This window comes from Vigna unguiculata, chromosome 7, assembly GCF_037176805.1.
Source record: "Vigna unguiculata cultivar grain cowpea cultivar isolate G323 ecotype 2 chromosome 7, ASM3717680v1, whole genome shotgun sequence".
In the NCBI taxonomy this organism is placed as follows: domain Eukaryota; kingdom Viridiplantae; phylum Streptophyta; class Magnoliopsida; order Fabales; family Fabaceae; genus Vigna; species Vigna unguiculata.
This window is the reverse complement of record NC_140798.1, coordinates 5073257-5092542: the sequence shown is the minus strand read 5'-3', so window position 1 is coordinate 5092542 and position 19286 is coordinate 5073257. Positions and strand designations below refer to the sequence as shown.

The following is a 19286-nucleotide window of genomic DNA, read 5'->3' as shown; positions in this document are numbered from 1 at the left end:
TTAAAGTGAAAATGTGTAAAACTGTGTAAATAATTCAAATACTATAATAAAATACGCTTGAAATGTTAGATAAACTTAACAAAATTTAGTTAAAAAAACTAAATTTACACATTTTTAAAAATAAAGGACTAAATTAATTAAAATATTTGAAGATAAATTAATTCCAAATTTTATTGAAACTTAAAGAACAAAAACATATTTAAAAAAAAAAAATATTGTTGCAATTGATGTCATACCTCAACTGACTTTTACTATTTTTTTTTTTTAAACTCTGTTTTATAAGAATGGATTTTGGTCGATAAAAAAAGCTAAAAAAAGTTACTTCTATTTAGATGTGAATCTATAATCTTTTATTGATTTTAAAAATTGATTTTAGGTGCCTTCAAACAATTTATTAGCATAAATTAATTTTAGAATTTGATTGTGAGAATGTTCGAAATGAAACAAAAAATGCAGGTGGTCACCTACATTAATGATAATAACAATGACAATTCGTCATAAGCAAGATCGATAATCTTGTTATCTAACATGTTTTCAAAATAAAACAATAAAAATCACATATAATTTTGAATTAACTAGAAAATCTTGCTATTAACATATAAAAATATTACACAGAAGAAGATAAATAGTCACATCAACTGATTAATGAAAAAATTAAATGATAAATCTTAATTAAAAGTAAAAAATTATATTTTGATTTTGATTTTTTAATTTTCATTATTTTTTATTTTCTAACATGACTCGGTGTGAATTATTATTTTTTTCAAAAAAAATATAATAATACATTAATTAATAATTTATATTGAACCACGTCAAAAAATAAAAAAAAAAATAAAAGATAGAAATAAAAAATGAAAGTGATAATATCATTATAAAAAAATATATTGATAATAATATTGATTTTATTTCTATTTTTATTAGGTTTTATAATTTCTTTTTCTTTTCGTCTTCTCAAAAGAATATAATAAGTGTACCCGTATATTAAAACTAAATGAATATTTATAATTTCTCCCGGTCTACCACATTATTATACATATAGTAACACTAACCCACTTTTTGAAAAAAAAAAAAGAAAACTCATCTAATAATATTGGTTTCCAAAACACATGTCTAATATAATAAGAAAGCAGGAGACAATGTAAATGCGTGGTTTGAAAGTGTTTGAATTGTGTGAATCTGGAAACACAGTCCCGTTTTTGTTCTATAAATACCAAACACAGACTCATCCTAATGCATCATCAACATCCATCACTGTAAGACCTTACAGCCATGGCTTCCTCCAACTTCTCCACTGTTCTCTCTCTCTCCCTAGCCCTCTTCCTGCTGCTTCTCACCCAAGCATACTCAGACGACTTCTCCTTTAACTTCAAATCCTTCGACCAATCCAACCTTATCCTCCAAGGTGACGCCGTCGTCTCAACCGCCGGCCGGATACGACTCACCAAAGTTAAAGGCAACGGCAAACCCACGCCGGCCTCTCTGGGCCGCGCCTTCTACTCCGCCCCCATCAAAATCTGGGACAGCACCACCGGCAAAGTCGCCAGCTGGGCCACCTCCTTCACTTTCAACATCAATGCTCCCAACAAATCAAACTCCGCCGATGGGCTTGCATTCGCTCTCGTACCCGTCGGCTCCGAGCCCAAATCCAACGCCGGTTTTCTTGGTCTTTTCGACAACGCCACCTACGACAGCTCCGCCCAGACCGTGGCTGTGGAGTTCGACACCTACTCGAACCCTAAGTGGGACCCGGAACCCCGTCACATCGGCATCGACGTGAACTCCATCGAGTCTATCAGATGGGCGTCGTGGGGTCTGGCGAACGGGCAAAACGCGGAGATTCTGATCACCTACGACGCCTCCACGCAGCTCTTGGTGGCTTCTCTGGTTCACCCTTCCCGGAGAACCAGCTACATCGTGTCTGAGAGAGTGGACCTGAAGAGCGTTCTTCCGGAGACGGTCATCATTGGGTTCTCTGCCACCACAGGGTTGCTTGCAGGTTCAACCGAAACCCATGACATTCTCTCTTGGTCTTTTGCTTCCAAGCTCTCAGATGGCAATGGCATCACCACCGGTGGCTTGGATCTCGCCAAGTTCGTCCTCAACAAGTTCATCTAGACTCCATCCTCCTGCTTTTCTGTGACACTGAAACACTACTGCATGCACTCACACCCTTCCTGCTCCTTCTTCTTTCTTCCTAATAACGTTTTTCTGTCACAGAAGTTAATAACATCATGCCTTTTTTACTCTACTTTTTTTTTTTTTTTTTTTTATCGTCCTAATAAAATCCACACCGAAAAACAACATATATAAAACAGATTGAATCTCACTTTTAATATAAACATCGTACACACGTAAATTATCAAATGAAATAAGGATACGTGTAATATATGTGGATAAAAGGATATACATAAGTCCGGTTAAATATATTTTTAGATTGTTGACTTTAACTTAGGAACCGGTCAATTTTGAAATTTTGGATTAATTTAATCTTCATCTTTTGAGATATATAAATTTAGTTATTTTAATCAAATTTTAGTAGGTTTATTTGATATTTTGTACGCATTTCAATATTGTATTTGAGTTATTTGTACTATTTGACACATTTTTACTTTAATGTTAAGTCAAATGCTATTATGAAACGTGTTTGAAATGTCAAATAAATTTAACAAATTTGATTAAAAAGACTAAATCTATGCATTTGGAAAGATAAAAGACTAAATTGGTCTAAAATTTCAAAATTGACTAGTTCCAAAATTTCTAAGGGACCAAAAATATATTTAACTTTAACTCATATACCTATAAATAGTTACTTCAGTGTAATAAATTTTGATATATATCAGTTTTAGTAAAATAAAAAAAATTACAAATCATACTTTTAATATAATAGTTTTTCTTATCTTAAATTGATTTAAAGTTCATTAATAATTAATATTCAATCATTATTCTATGTGTTTATTGGGGAGTATCTAATATGAAATTAATCTTAAAGAAGTAAAAAGAATTTGAAATTTATAAAGCAAGAAGTAAAGGAACAAAAGACTTTAATGTTAATTTTTTAATAAACACATGTATTAATTATTAAATATAAACATGTGTTTAATTATCTCATAAAAAATTAAATAAAATTAATAAAATAAAAATTTGTACTAAATTATAATTTTTTTATGTAATAAAAATAAAATATATTAATATTTATTGTATTAAGTAATATATTTTATCTATAAATACTAACAAAATATTGGTAACTATTGTCCGGTTAAAAAATTTAAGAGTCTTGGTCCGATTTCTAGGTTTAATAACTTTGATGTGTTTTTAAAGGAGAATATAAATTTTGATAATTTTTATTTTATTTTGAGCTAACATTTTTTAAATAGTTGTGAAGTATAAAAAAATATAAAAAATAAAAAGATAAAAAATCACTTAAAAAATATCATTTTAAAGTTATAAAAAAATAATAAAATTTAATTATAAAAATTCATTTTTCATTCTCTTCTGAAACCAGATATTACATGTATTTAATCTATATATAATTTATTTATCTTTGAAGTCGAATTCAGGATTCCTCGAGTGATACTCTAATGACAGGAACGGTTCTGTTACCATATCAAAAGTTGTATTATTAGTGCCTAACTATTTTTAAAGTATATAATTTTGAAAAAAATGTAGTTATCGTATTATTTGAAAAAATTGAAAGTATAGTACACAATTTTCTTTTAATTCATCGGTTTATTTGTTATTTTTTAATTCGTACTTGAGAAAACTTCTTTAGGGCGAGTTTGCTTGTGTTTTGTTTTTAAAATAAATATAAGCATATTCTTTCCATGTATTTTGTTGATTCTATTTATTTTGTACTTTTGGTTTTTTATAGAAAAAAATTCAATTTACTTCTTGAATAAGTGGTTTATTTTAAATTTAAACAAATCGACTTTATGTCTCCTTTCTTTTTAAACTTGTTTAATGATAAATTATATGTATGATTAATTATTATAATATATTATAATCAGAGAATTTTTTTCCGTAAATTTGTAGAAAATTAATTTGAAGTTAATTATAATTTCGTTTTGATAAAAGAAAATCGTTTTTATATCTGGCATTTAATACTTAGTAAGCCTTGAGTTGGGCATTACCAAGTGCGTGTAAATCAAATTTATGAAAGTAATTTTAAATTTATATTTAACTACTCTGAAAAAGAAATTTACATTCGTAATAAATTTAGGAGTTTAAATAGAATTATTTGACCTAAATAATACTTTTTGTTTCAAATATCTCTGCCAATTAATTTTTTTTAAGAGAAATCTTCATTTGAGTGATCAAGCAAGAATGATAATTTGTTGTATGGTCCCGTTATGTTCTACACATCACATCAACCTTTTGCTTTTTCGGCATGATCAACGATTTGGACATATTATATATATATATATATATATATATATATATATATATATATATATATATATATATATATATATATATATATATATATATTCTTTGGAATTAAAATAAAAATTATAAAAAGTCTGATTTTGTATGTAATCACTTAAAAAATAATTTTAATAATAGAATAAATTAAATATCTAAATTAATTAAATTGTATTATTGTACTACTATAATAAGATTGTTAAATAATTATACGCAAAATTGTATCATTTGTTTCTTTATTTAATTATCAACATAATTTGAGTTTACTTGTTTCTTTTTGCTTTTCTGCATTCTTCTTTATTTTCTTTTCTCCTCTTTCATTTAGCCAAAATTGTTCGTATAATCATATATTATTGACGTTGGAAAGAATCCGAAAACAGGTTGCATACTAAAACCAAAGAATTTGTTCAAATATAAAAGAGCAACAGGGGATATAATATATTGATTTATTTTAGGTTAAAATATGGTATTAATCTTATATTTGTTCAAACATTTAGAGTAATTCCTATATTTTGATTGTATCAATTAGATTTTTATTTTTAGAATATACTGTAATTTTTTTTACACCAACAACGTTAATTCACGTGTTGCATATTTTTTTTTTCAATTTTAAAAAATAACTAACTTTTATTATCAAGTGAGCATTGATATGTTGTGACAATGATAATCACGTTGAATCCACTTATTATTATAGTGCAAAATATAATGTGATTCTCAATTTAATTTTTTTATTTATTATTTTTAATACAATTCGGTTGTATTATTTTTTAAATGGAACAATTTCATTTATTTTTAAATTGAGATTAAATTTAATTTTTATATAAATATCATCCTTATATTTGTATTAAATATTTTTAATAAGATTAAATTTATTTAAATTTGTATTTTATATTGAACTTGATTTAAATTTTACTTTAAAATTTAATAATATTCATATTACATTTTATTATATCATTTTTTAATACTATTTTTTATTTAAATTTATATTTCAAATATAATAATTTCACATCAAACAATACACAATAGATATAACCACATAAAATATATATTTTGAATTATTTACGTATTATAGAGTTCATATTGAATATGTATTATGTAATTTCACGATTATTGCTTCTCCATAAATATAACTATTTTTTGTTAAAATATAATGTATGGTTATCTCTCTTTGTGTGATTAAATATTTCATATTATAAAAGAATTATCACTTCAAGTTTTGCACATTTTCATATTATTTTTTATTTAGACTATACCCAAAACCTCTTTTAACTTTAGTATTTAAGCGTGTAAGAATCCTATTTTTATAAACGAGCAGAAAGAAACTGGTTGTAATTAAAAATAGAACCTTTTTCAATTGTAAGTGACCCTAAAAGTACAACTTCTTTTTTTTGTTTTTCAATAAAAATGGTTCTAAAAATTAATTATCATGTTTTTAATGAAAAATCATTTGTAAAAATTTATTAACATATTCACCTAAAATGAATGGGAGTACATGGTCAATGCAATGGGGGCAATTAAGGAATTATCGTAAACATAGTTTTTCATTTTCTTTTAATTTCTTGTCTGAAAAGAAGATAAAGAGCCCATTTGGTGACATGTGTATTAAATTTATTGAATTTACGGCAATAATTGACTGACAAACTTATATCATTGCTGTACGGTGCCCCGACCCTGATATTGATATCTGAGTGGCATTGAAGCACTTCAAACACAGATGAAATAAATGAAAAAATAGAATTAATAACAAAGAAAATGATTTTTTTGAGTACTCAATTTTAATAATTTTATTATATAATTTTAGATATTATCTTTTAAATATTTTTTTTAATTTTTAATATTTCAAGATTAGTTAAAAATTGTTATTTTATGTTGTGATTTTTTTTTATTAAAATTTAGTAATCAAAACATTATTATCTTAATAATAATAATAATAATAAAAGTTAAAGATGAAAAAGACATTAAATAACATATCTACTAAATAAAAAAGTTTAATTCAATCTGTTTTTTTTTTCCACTTTCAGGGTTTTTCTTAGACTTTATAACATTTACAAAAGATTAGCGTCAACATAAATGTTATTGTATTTATTTGTATGTATTTTTTAAATATAAATGATAATATGTTAATAGGTGATAATAGTATAATGTTATTAAGTTAATATATAAAATAAATTTATATTTATCAAAAATAAAGAGAAAAAAATAGAGAAATTAATTGTTGATGAATAAAAAAACAGTTTTATAGAAAATAAGTAAAAATAACTATTAATTTTTAAAAAATTAATAAATAATTATATTATAAAAAGTAAAAATATATTATAAAATATGGACACACAAGTTTATATATTATCATAGATAATACGTTTAAAATAACAGTTGAAAATGTAATGCTTTTATTTAACAATTATCTTATATATAGGCATAAAAATAACTATAATGATTATGTATTTACGTCTTACTTCCATGGATTAGACGTAAAATGATTAGTAGCATATTTATAAATATTTGTTAAAAATTTACGTTCGACACTTTAGGAAGAAACATAAATTTTAATATTTATGTCTAATTAGGGTGTAATAGAAGTATTAGGTTGTTAAAATATAAAAATTTACGTCTATCTCTAGATATAGATAGTCATATCGGTATGAGTTAAAATATAACAAAATTAAACATAATATAAAATAAAAATCTATAATACTATTATCTTAAATATGAAACTAATATTATATATATATATAATTATAATTTCTCAATTAACTACAACCAAAACATATAAAATATAATCTATCACGTCAAACATAAATTATTAGTTTTTTACAACTCAAAATAGCGTCTTCTCACTTCTCTGTCCACGAAGTTCTTCGTCTTCCCAAAACTCACCCAAACAGCGTTGACGACGACGGAAGGAAGGTGCATCATTGGCTCCATTTTGTGTCCAAAAACATGGTTTCTTCACTCTCATATTGTGTTTTCTCTCAAAGGTTAGTTCTCTCCGATTTTTTTTTCACATTAAAGTTAGTTTTTGTCTCTACTGTTTCGAAATTCATGGTGTTCTGTTTTTATTTTTGTTTATAATTTTGTCATTTTCATTGGTGTGCAATGTTGAGGAGGGATTAACGAACTTGATCGTATGAGAAACACTTTTAAGTTGCTTTTTTTGCATTTGATTTTTATTTAAATTTTTACAATGTAATATATATTAAAATTAGTTTTTCTTTTTAATCTTAATATATGTGAATATGTAGATAAGAAATATTGTTATTTTATATTTGGATTTATCAGGTGTTTGAGTAGTATTGTAATTTTAGTTATGTATTTTTATTTTATTGATTTTAGATTTATTAGATGTCGAATGTTTCTATAATTTTATATTTATTAGATTGATTAACCTATAAATTACTATCTGGTGGATATTTTAGTTTTAGATGTAGATAGACATCGAGTGAATTTTAGTTTTTATTTGTGATTTAGTATAAATAATTAAACTTTAATAGTTTGTATTAAATGTTTGGAATATTTTTTTTCATAATTTAGTATCATGTGTACTTTGTAAGTTTATACATATATTTGAAATATAATTATTTATCTGTTTTGATGATGATTTATAATCTTTATTATTTATTGTGCAGAAAGAGAAAATACATTATGTTGTCTATGATATTTTTGGACTTAGACAACTAAAAAATGACATTGATATTTATTTGAAGTCCTTGATTGATGATTTTAAATTTTATGAAAAGACGACAGATGAATTTGATGCGTATTATGAAAAAAATTTCATGTTGTGTTACACCATAGATGATTTCTTGGCATATGATAATTTGAAATTATATATAGTAAGAATTAACATCTGAAATATCTTGTCTCATAATATAATATCCAAAAAAAATTTAAACTTATCTATTTTACAAATAATATATTCAGCACTATACGATTATTATTATCTTTAAAAACATTATAATATGCTTCTCATTAATAATGTTTTTCTTCCATACAACCAAAATCTACATTTACCTTATTTTTATTATAAGAAGTTATTCATAAATATACAAAATTATTACAATAATCATATGATTTCTGTTAACACAATGTTATAAAAAAAAATGACATGTGTATTCACTGTGTGTGACTAGTCCATATACAAGGAACAATCATGAGGCTGTCAAAAACAGGACACTGAAGTATATTTTTAAATTGTTAAACTTTATAACAACAGCACCAGTGGTCTAGTGGTAGAATAATATCCTGCCACGGTACAGACCCGGGTTCGATTCCCGGCTGGTGCATGATTTTTTTGTCAATGTGTTTTGGCATCATAAATGTTATACATATCCATCTTTTAATGCTTTTCTCATTCCCTTGTTTAAATGAGAGAGAACAAAATGACTAGAAAATTTAGAAATAAATAACTTGTACAGTTTTAGAAGATTATAAAATATCATAGGAAATTCAAGAATGTCATAGAAATTTAGAAGCAAAGTAACTTGTATAATTTTAGAAGATCATAAATATTATAGGAGATTCAAGAATGCTCTAAAAACTCCTAGAATGATAATTTTCTAAATGATGAATATTGGAAGAAAAGACAAGATGTGAAAGTTAAAACTTCTTTACATGTTATCTTCAAGAGAAGGTTGAAATTTCCTCCGATATGTCATTTTGGAGACATGTGAATGTTGTAATTTTATTCACATATCAACATAGATCATAAGTGTTTTTCTATTGTTTCCATTATTAGATTTGTGTTCAAATTAATGTAATTATTATATTTATCATATTAGTGTAACAATTAATTTTGCATTGACATTACTTTGATAGTTAGTTGGTTTCCCAAGCCATAACTTGCAGAGGAGGACGAATTTTTGACCTATGTAATGCAAACACTAATCTATTGTCAGCGTAAGATTTTATTCCTTTGGGTGAGTTTGCTGGAATCGCTTATCTAACTTTTTGTTTTGGTTTAATTAATTAATTAACCAATTTTATCTTTTAAATGAATATTATTTTAAATTTAACAACTTTTAATTAAAATAAATATTTTATTGTTTTATTTTGTTCGTATATATGAAACTCGAATAGTCTACAAAAGGAGCTCAAGTCAAGGAGAGGAAGCATATATGATCCTTATAATGATATCATATCAAGATTAAGATATATTTTTTGTGATATGGAGTCCTTTTATATACTTGGATCTCATTAAGATCTCATTAATTATCTCTAACAACGTTTATATCCCTTCATAAATTCTAGTGAATACTCTGTTTAAACTATCATAGTTAATCATGTATAATATTGTCTTGTCCAAGTTAGCATGTCCTTGTCTGAGATGTTCTTTCTAGCAACTTTAGTTTTTTTGGTCGTGAGATGTATCAAACCTTTATCTAAAACTTACCAAGTTATTGATCGGAATGTATCCACTTGCTTGATTGAGATATCAGACATTTCCTAAAGAAAGAGGGAGATGTTTGTAAGAAATCATATCTTTAAAAAAGATATATTAGGACATACTACAAATCCAACACAAACTGAGATATACAAATCCCGCAAAATACATATCCTTTTAAATAATGACTTATTTAAATTTAGTTCGTTTTAAGAACTTGATTAATTATTTATAATAACGAAAAAAAAAGACAACACCCATGCTTACGGAGCATATGTTTTAACTAGTAAATAATAATAATAATTATTATAATTTTTTAAACAATTAGATACTAACATTTTTTCCAATAGTACAAGTGTTATCAGAAAGTAAGATTCAAGAATGTCTGTCAATATGAATAATAGAGAATTTTCCGTCCACACCTTCACATTTTTGTTATTTCTTTCCAAGACCTAATAAAAAAAATAATATTTATTCTTTTTTAGTTAACTCATCCTAATTTCTTTTATATTTTAAAGTAAAAATGTCATTTTTTAATGGTCTCAAATGAGTGTTGAATGACAAATTGGAAGTTTGTGTATTATCACATGTCCTTTTATTGTCTTATATATATATATCAGTCCCATACATGCACTCAACTAAATTGAAAAAGCATCACTATGCATTGCTCCGAACTAAGATGGCCACGGCGGCGCCGCCAACTCCGAAACCAAATTTCAAATTTTCAAATAGGAAAATTATGTTTTGAAAAAAAATTTGACAAAGTTGACAAAAGTTACTATAAATTGAATTAAAATGGATTATATTTATATTTTTTAACTAAAATAAAATAATAAAATAATACTTTTTTGCTTAAATTGGTAATTTGTGTTAGAAAAAACTTTGTTAAACTATCACGTTTGAAATATGGGAGTAATACATGTCATTTCACGGTCTTATATTAGTCCATACATGGACACACACCTAAACTAAAACATCACCACTTTACATTGCTCCGAACCAAGACCAATGGCCCCGGCAGCGCCGCCGTCTCTGACGCCGGAAACCACCCCGTTGGGCTACCAACTCTTCACGCGCATCCGCCTGGCCACCCCCTCCGATATTCCCCACATCCACAAACTCATCCACCAAATGGCCGTCTTCGAACGCCTGACCCACCTCTTCTCCGCCACCGAGTCCTCCCTGTCCGCCACCCTCTTCTCCCCCACCGTCCAACCCTTCCAGTCCTTCACCATCTTGCTTCTAGAAGCTTCTCCCACCCCCTTCCCCGTTTCAACCTTTGACTCCAACCCTTTCTTCAAACCCATCACTGAACTCGTGAATCTGAGGCTCCCCTATGAGGACCCCGAGCGCGACACGTTCAAGAGCATGGACGATGTTAGTGTGGTAGGGTTTGTGATGTTTTTCCCAAACTATTCTACTTTTCTGGGAAAAGCAGGGTTTTACGTGGAGAACTTGTACGTGAGGGAGTGTTACAGGAGAATGGGATTTGGGAAAATGTTGTTTTGTGCAGTGGCAAAGGAAGCAGTAAAAAGGAATTACGGAAGGGTAGACTGGGTTGTGCTGGATTGGAATGTTAATGCTATTAGGTTTTACGAAGAGATGGGTGGTGAGGTGGTGGAGGAATACAAGTTTTTCAGATTGACTGGGAAGGATCTTCAAGCTTTTGGACACACTCACTGAAAAGTGTTCCACTAATTCTCATTCCATGCTTGAAATATGTAACAAACCATGTCAGAATAAGATGTTCATATTATGTGTTTATAATGATCTCTTCTGAGATATAGTAAGTTATTATTATATCTCAAAAGGATTATCTAAGTTAATATAATTGTTGCTACTTCTTATTTTAATGATGATCAAACTTTTAGTACGGATTACTTGTATTAATTATAGCATAGAAGTACAAAATTTTTAAAATCGAAAAACAATTAGAAACTTTAAATTTCAGTTTTGAAAAAATAGAACATTATCCAAAGATTTGTCCGTGGATAATTTTACAAATAGGTTAACGTGTCGGTAATTTACTCATAAACTAACCCTTAAATAAATCACCAAGAATATTCTGCTTACCGAAGGACAAAAATTTATTGATAATTTTCTTACATCACAATTCCGGACACACTGCCGGATGTTTGTGGTAAAAGGGGCCATGCCCCCAAAATTTTTGAATTTTGTTTTTTATGTTTTAGGTATTTTGAATTTTTTTATCTTATAGATATCAAGTAATATATTATAAATTAATGATGATAATCAAATATTTTTTTTATAAACATAATAATCAATGTTAATAAATAATAAAATATAAAACCAAACATAACAAAGAATAAAGAATAAAAAGATTTATCAAGATGTTTTTATTATTATTTTTTATTATAACTTGAGCTTTTTATAAATTGTTTTCATTTTTTGTTCTCACATGTTTTTTTTTTTGTTTTTGAAGAGAAAAATATCTATTCTTTTGCTCTTATTTCTCTTCGTTCTCTTTCATTTTCGAGGAGAAAAAGAATGAGGTAATTCTTTCATCTTACTTGATAATGAAATATTAGTTTAATAATTTATTTAATGAGTCTCTTTTATATTAATTTTTATTTTATGAATATAGAAGTAAAAGTATTGTACTTTGTGTTTTTTTATACCCAGATTTTAATTCTGATTCCATTATATGACTTGAGTTTCTCACAAATTATTCTCATCTTTCATTCTCACCTACTTTCTTTTGTTTCTGAAGAGAAAAAAAATCTATTATTTTTGCTCTCATATCTCAATTGTTGTCTTCCATTATCGAAACAATAAAGAAGAAGGTAATTCTCTTTTGTATCACATGATAGTGAAATATTAGTTTAATAATTTATTTAATGAGCTTGTATATTAATTTTTTATTTTATGAACATAGAAGAAAAAAATTGTATTGTGTATTTTTTATAACTAGATTTTAAGGGTGGTTTGATTATCATCGAATATTTTTTTTATATTTACGTCTCTCAGTTTTTTATTAGATTATGACAAATTATTTTTTAGTCTTTTTTTTTAAATAGGTATATTGATGAAGAATAAAATAATAAATTCATTTTTTGAAAGTGATAAAAGGAAAACTACCCATGAAGATGAAAACAAGACAAATTCAACTCTTACAGATATTCATTTTTAGTCTTATTTTTTTTTAGTTAGAGTTATTCTAAATTATATATTCATTTTTATTGTATTAGTGACAATAATTAAATGTATACATTTTGGACGTGTTATTATGGCTCTCCCAACAATGTTGGTCAAGATCCCGACAAATATCGTATCCTCGATTATTAATAGATAAATTCAAATTTTCTTATAGTTATAAGTTTTGATCTTTGAAAAGATCTTTAAAAATGAAAAATATTTTGAAGTACACTATCGAGCTCCATTCTTACACATATTTCAACTAATGTATACATTTGTTAAAAAAATCGCATAATTCTTTTCACAAAAAATATTAACATTTTTAATTCTAATAAGCTAACATAAAAGAGCAAAGCCTCTCAAAAATTATATAATCATACAACGAAAACTTCATGCATAATAATTGAAAAGAAAAATGACATCATTATTCGACTTGGGCTATTGTTGGATGTGTAAATAACAAATCCGATACTAGAACCACTAACATTTTTCATCGTTTTGATCTTGATTGAATTTAATTAAAATTGTTTTGATTTACGTGTATTAAATTGATGGAATTCATCCAAAACCAAGTTATAATATCATTTAGTGTGCTAATCGAGATAACTACTATTTGACCTTTCACATACACTTCGAAGTAAAAAAAATGGTGATTTTTTTTAATAACGAAACAAATGCTAAAAATAAAACATGTTAACATAATATGAGTAATGATGTCAAAAAAATCTATACATGTGGATATTCGTGGATAAAAATCGTAATGAATAAGAAATAGATATTAAAAATGGATATCTGTGGGTAACGGGTACAAATATTTTTTATACCCGTATGTTAAAGGGACGAATACTGGTATCATAGTATCCACACCTATGGATACTTGTACCCGCTATATTCTAATTTAAATTAAAAAAATTATTAAAACATTAATATATTGATTTTGAATGGGCTATTTGTTATCAATTGATTTTAAAAAATCTTCATTTATTTGTTAACTGTATTCAACATTGTTTACACTTTGTTTGACATTTATAAATGTTATGCATTATATTTTTATTTGAATTTATGGTTAAATTTTTTATCAAATATTAAATTTTTTTTTTGTAAATACCCGCGGGTACCGGTAGATATTAAAAAAATATGCAGGTACCTGTATAATGAATACTCGCACAAATATAAATACAAGTACATGACGGATATTTACCCGGCGGGTAGGGTACGGAAGAGCTACTACCCGTACCCTACCTACCCCCGTTGACATCCCTAAATATGAGAAACTAAAATGTATTCTAAACTAAAATTATTGAATGTAATTAATATAATTATAATTAAATGCACAGTTGAAAATGTTTAAGAGTAGAAAAGAAACTAATAAATGAAACAACAATAACATGGAAAATGACTTACAACATTCTATATTTAAATAAAAATATTACTTTGTATGAAAATTAAAAATATTAATGCATTTAATAAATGAATGAATCTAAATTATTAATTGAATTGATAATTTGTTAAATAATCAATACATACTTTTAGGAAAGAATTTAAACATTATATAGTAGTGGTTTTACTGGCTCCATCATGCTTCTATACACAAGCATCATTCTGGTGTATATTAAGAAACTGAATAAGGTATTCTTTTGAATACATTGATAAAGGAATAAATAAATAGAGAGAAAGAAAGGAGATTAATTAATTGAATTCATTACATACAAAATTTTTCATACATCAAACACCTTTATGTATACAACAATAACCTAGTTTTCATTTGTGTTCTTCATCATATCACTAAGCAATGGCTTGTTTCCTTCCAAGTCAAGACCTAGGAACCAATGTGAGTGTTAGCAGAGAAGAGTTCTTCAACTTCCACAGCATCGACCGTCTTCTCTTCACCCGTTTGGTGGTGGTGCTCCGTCGTGACACCAGCCAATCCACCCATGTGATGGCCTTCTTGATGTGGCTTGAAAAACAGTGCAAGAACATGTGCATGATCAAGAACTTGCTGCAATGGTCTGACCCCATGATCAATAGCCTTGCAGATGAGGCCACGTTGGTTTTGAAGTGCATCGAGAGTTCCCATTTCCCTTACGATGATGCTGCTTTCAAAGACGAGAACTTGCCTTTGATCAGAAGCATCTTGCACCATTCCGCATCCTTCAAATACTTCCACCATAACCGTGTGGTTATCATTGGAGCAATCACCAAGTTGCTGGACAACGTTTGTGTGAGAGCCTTCACAGACATAGTGCAAGAAGTGCAGTATGCGAAGGGTGTGAGGGAACAGAAGATGGAGTTTGAAAAAGCTTATGGAGCAAGTCCTTATGTCAAACATGTGGTGTATCATACTCCAGTGCCTCCTGGTGTTGCTGTTGTGTCTCAAAATGCTGCATTAGCAGCACCACCACAATGGGGTGAAGGAAGTTCCAATGGCAATGCTTATCTTCCTGTGCAGAGTTATGATGTTTCAAACCAACAACATTTGAATGAGCTTGTTGCCATGATGAATCAAACTAGTATTACTTCTACAAGCAGTGATCAAATGCAGGAGGTGCCTGTTGATGAGAGGATTATCTTCATGACATTCTCTAAGGGCTACCCTATTTCGGAGTCTGAAGTTCGAGCTTTCTTTGCAAGGTACTTTACTCTATAAATTATACATCTCTTTGGTTTGGATTCAATGGTTTATAATTTATTTTAGTTAATTAGTTTGGATTGCTTTTGGAACTTTAAATCGATCAGTGTTACTTTGAAAGAGTTTGAATCACGATTAAATATGTTTTTATCCCAAATTTTATTACAAAATTAAAATCTGTTTTTTCCCAAATTTTGATATAAATTTGGTGTCAAAATTTTAAAACTAAATACATATAGTTATCATAATCAATTACGTTAAATTTGTATGATATCTCATACAATGTTTCAAAGTAACATTTAAATTGGTTTTAGACCGGTTCACAAAAGCAACCTAAAGTATCATTTAAAATATAAAAAAATGTTAACATAGTTTTGTTAAAATGAATTTATATATATATATATCTATTTATTTTTAAATATTATCAATAAAATATATCAAAATTTAAGATAAAAAATAAATTCTAATTGATTTCAAATATATTTGAACCTTTGAACTATAGTAAAAGATTTCTTAAATGATATATTGTTATAGAAACTACAGTTAACAACAGAACAACTATTATTTGATTTTCAATGAGAATACGGTTAATTATCATTATATATGTTAAATAAATAGAACAATGATTATGTATGTAATTGTCTTATTATGTGTAAGGCTCACTAGAATTATTGTAATAGTTCACACATTTTAGTCCTTACATCAACCATTGACATTTCAATATTTTTATTAATAGTATTATTTTGTTTTATGATTATATCCTTAACCTGTGTTAAAGTAGAGTTAGGAAATCACAGTTAACAAACAAAACTTTATTAATGAATGGTTTCAGACAATTTGGAATCTATATATAACGAATTTAAGCAAAATAAAAATTATTTATAACTCAAGTTTATTGTCGTGACTTAAGATAATTCACAACATAAAATCCACTGTAATGAAATAAAAATATTATTGTAATATATTGAAAAAATATAATATCTACTAATTATTAATGATATTGGTGCAAACCCCTATTATAATATCTAATGAATTGGGGAAAAATCTAATATATCATCCATGCTAATTAAGTATTATAAAAGTTAATAAAATATGATATCTAAGTATTTGTGATATAATCAAGCATTTTATATCCTCCATGAAAAAAAAAATATAATATATAACAATTTCATATTAGTGTTTAATTGAGAAATGGTTAATTTAATGATGAATTAGTCAAATATAGTCAATTACAAGATCCCAACTTCTGCTACTTCCAACACAGGTGATCATTATCATCCATTGCATTAACAACGTACTAATGCAAATAATTGAGCATAAATAATAAATGAAGAGTATGCACTTAATTTAATACCTTGAGTCGAATCTAGGTCAAATTTTGTAATCTTATATTTGGTTTATCCTTGAAAACGCTATCTAGTGTAGATATTGATAAAAAAAAAAATTATTAGGGATTATATAGATTTATTTAAGGTGTTTTCTTTATCGACAAATAAACGATATATTAATAATAAAGCATTTGGAGTGCTTTAACCCTTTTACACAGAAAAAAAAAAAAAAACTAGTTTATGAATTACAAAACCAACAAATATAGCATATATAGTTTTAGCTACCAAGATCATTTTCATCTTTCTATAAATTTTCACAAAGAGTTATGAATACTATCCTATACCTATATGTAAGGTGAGTACATAGGGTATTCTTTTAGTCATTTATGCTTTACTTAGCTGTCAAGCAAATAATATCGACTTGTCACAAGTTACAACCACTCCTCTTGCATATTGAACATGCAAGTGAATAAAGTGGTTTCAATGAATTCTCAGGTAGATCTCTACCTGCACCTACTCTACAAAGAACTCATCCAAACATAGAGTGATTAATCCATAGATAGAGAGCGGAAGACCACATCTGCTAGGAAAAAGCAAGCACTCTAGACCATAAAGTCTATACTATAAGTTAGAAAACCCTATACAGATAGCTTATTATTGCCTCTAGCATAGTAAAGCAAAAAGGATAAAGGGTTTCTAAGCTATGGATCTTAAACACAAGATGTGACATAGACTCAAATCAGAAAATGAAAAATTTACATTTGTCATTTACTTTTCAATCATGCCCATACCTTCACTTGGGCCAAACTAAAGATCTCTTTAAGATTTGGTACACCATTCCTAAAAACAATATTGTTGCTATGATTCCATAAAGTCTACACTAAAGCAATCCACACCCCTTTCCATAACATATTACCTTTGAGGTTTAGCTCTAAAAGATGAAAATGCTCAAAAGGTGTTTGAATTTGGTTATAACTTACCCCCAAGTTCCCGTCCATTTGTTATACACATATTCCATATGTTGGTAGCTACTTTACAGGTAAATAGGAGATGATTGATGGTCTCGTCTTGCTCACCGCACATAACACAACTAACATTGTTTAAAAGGACTCCTCTATGCCTTAAGTTAATCATTGTCGGCACCTCATTTAGAATAGTCTGCCATACAAAGAATTTTATAGATGGTATAACCTTTACTCTCCAAAAGCCCTCAAAAACCCTAAACCCTAAATCCTAAATCTTAAACCTTAAATTCTAAACCCTAAATTTTTTTACTCTTCAGACTTATTTAAGATGTAAAAAAATTATAACTTTTATTATAAATCCACAATATATAATATGCACTACAGGAAACTCGGTAAATATAAATCATTTTAGAGACTAAAAATAATTGGTCACTATATAGTGACTAATTTTAAATACTAATTTATAAACTAAAAATTATTAGTCACTAACATTACTTACCAAAAGAAATTAATGTCTAAATTGGCCACAAATGTTATCTAACTTGATCAAAATAATGACTATTTTTTTTAGCCCGTAAAATTAATTGTTATTTAATGATTTTATCACACTGAATGAATTTTGTCCATCCGTACAGGACAAATTGAAATCAATGAATATTTGAATTTCTTCAGAAAAAAAACTATATTATGGTAACTTGAGTAGAAATTGATGACTCTATATGTGATGTGGGTAATTGTTGTAACATGTTTTTAACATTTGTTTGTGAGAATCAGAAGGTATGGCGATATAGTTGAAGAACTGTATATGCAAGAGGTGGTTCCACCTGATCAGCCATTGTATGCTCGTGTAGTGATTCGGTCAAGGGCAGTTGATATGGTTGATTATTTGCTTGAGACCACAAACAAAGTCAAGCTCTCCATTAATGGCAAGCATGCTTGGGCTAGAAAATATCTTCGCAAAGGAAACAAATCCCCGCCAACTTCTCGACCATCTTCACCAACCCAGTTTTCTTGAGAAGATTTCAAGGTTTTGTGTACAACATAACCTAGTTTTCAAACAACATCTTCAACAACTGTGTTTAATCTTCTTTACATTATCTTTTTATGAACTTCTTAGTAGTGTTTGGATTTCTTGAATTCGAATAAATATTGTGCTTTCCTTTAATGTTGTTTATGACGTACGTATGATTTTGACCACTTTTGATAATATATGCATGCTTATATGTGTCATGTTATTAGTGATATATATGCTAAACTACTTTAGGCTTCAATTAAGCCTCATTGAATTTTACGTTCATTTCTTTTCTTTTTTTAAAAGTGGGTTTAAGTTTTATAACGTAAAAATAAACAAGTTGAATAACATATGAAAAAATTCATATTTTTCTTTTAAATTTTGGATTAGAGATAAT

The 19286-nt window shown here is 27.4% G+C and overlaps 2 protein-coding genes, 1 non-coding gene and 1 pseudogene across 3 annotated transcripts; all 4 read left to right on the top strand.

The window, feature by feature from the left end:
• The first annotated feature begins 1226 nt into the window (after window positions 1-1226).
• On the top strand, window positions 1227-2248 carry LOC114190047 (lectin DB58). The gene has a single exon (XM_028078803.2). It carries the CDS (start codon window positions 1270-1272, stop codon window positions 2113-2115), a length of 846 nt encoding a protein of 281 aa, XP_027934604.1. The 5' UTR covers window positions 1227-1269; the 3' UTR covers window positions 2116-2248.
• A 6383-nt stretch (window positions 2249-8631) lies between these two features.
• On the top strand, window positions 8632-8702 carry TRNAG-GCC (transfer RNA glycine (anticodon GCC)). The gene has a single exon. It is a non-coding gene; the product is annotated as a tRNA-Gly (tRNA).
• A 2039-nt stretch (window positions 8703-10741) lies between these two features.
• LOC114192532 (GCN5-related N-acetyltransferase 8 pseudogene) lies at window positions 10742-11672 on the top strand (annotated as a pseudogene).
• A 3075-nt stretch (window positions 11673-14747) lies between these two features.
• LOC114190245 (uncharacterized) lies at window positions 14748-18892 on the top strand. Its single transcript, XM_028079052.1, has 2 exons — window positions 14748-15586; window positions 18652-18892. Exons 1-2 carry the CDS (start codon window positions 14748-14750, stop codon window positions 18890-18892), a joined length of 1080 nt encoding a protein of 359 aa, XP_027934853.1.
• The last annotated feature ends 394 nt before the right edge of the window (window positions 18893-19286 follow it).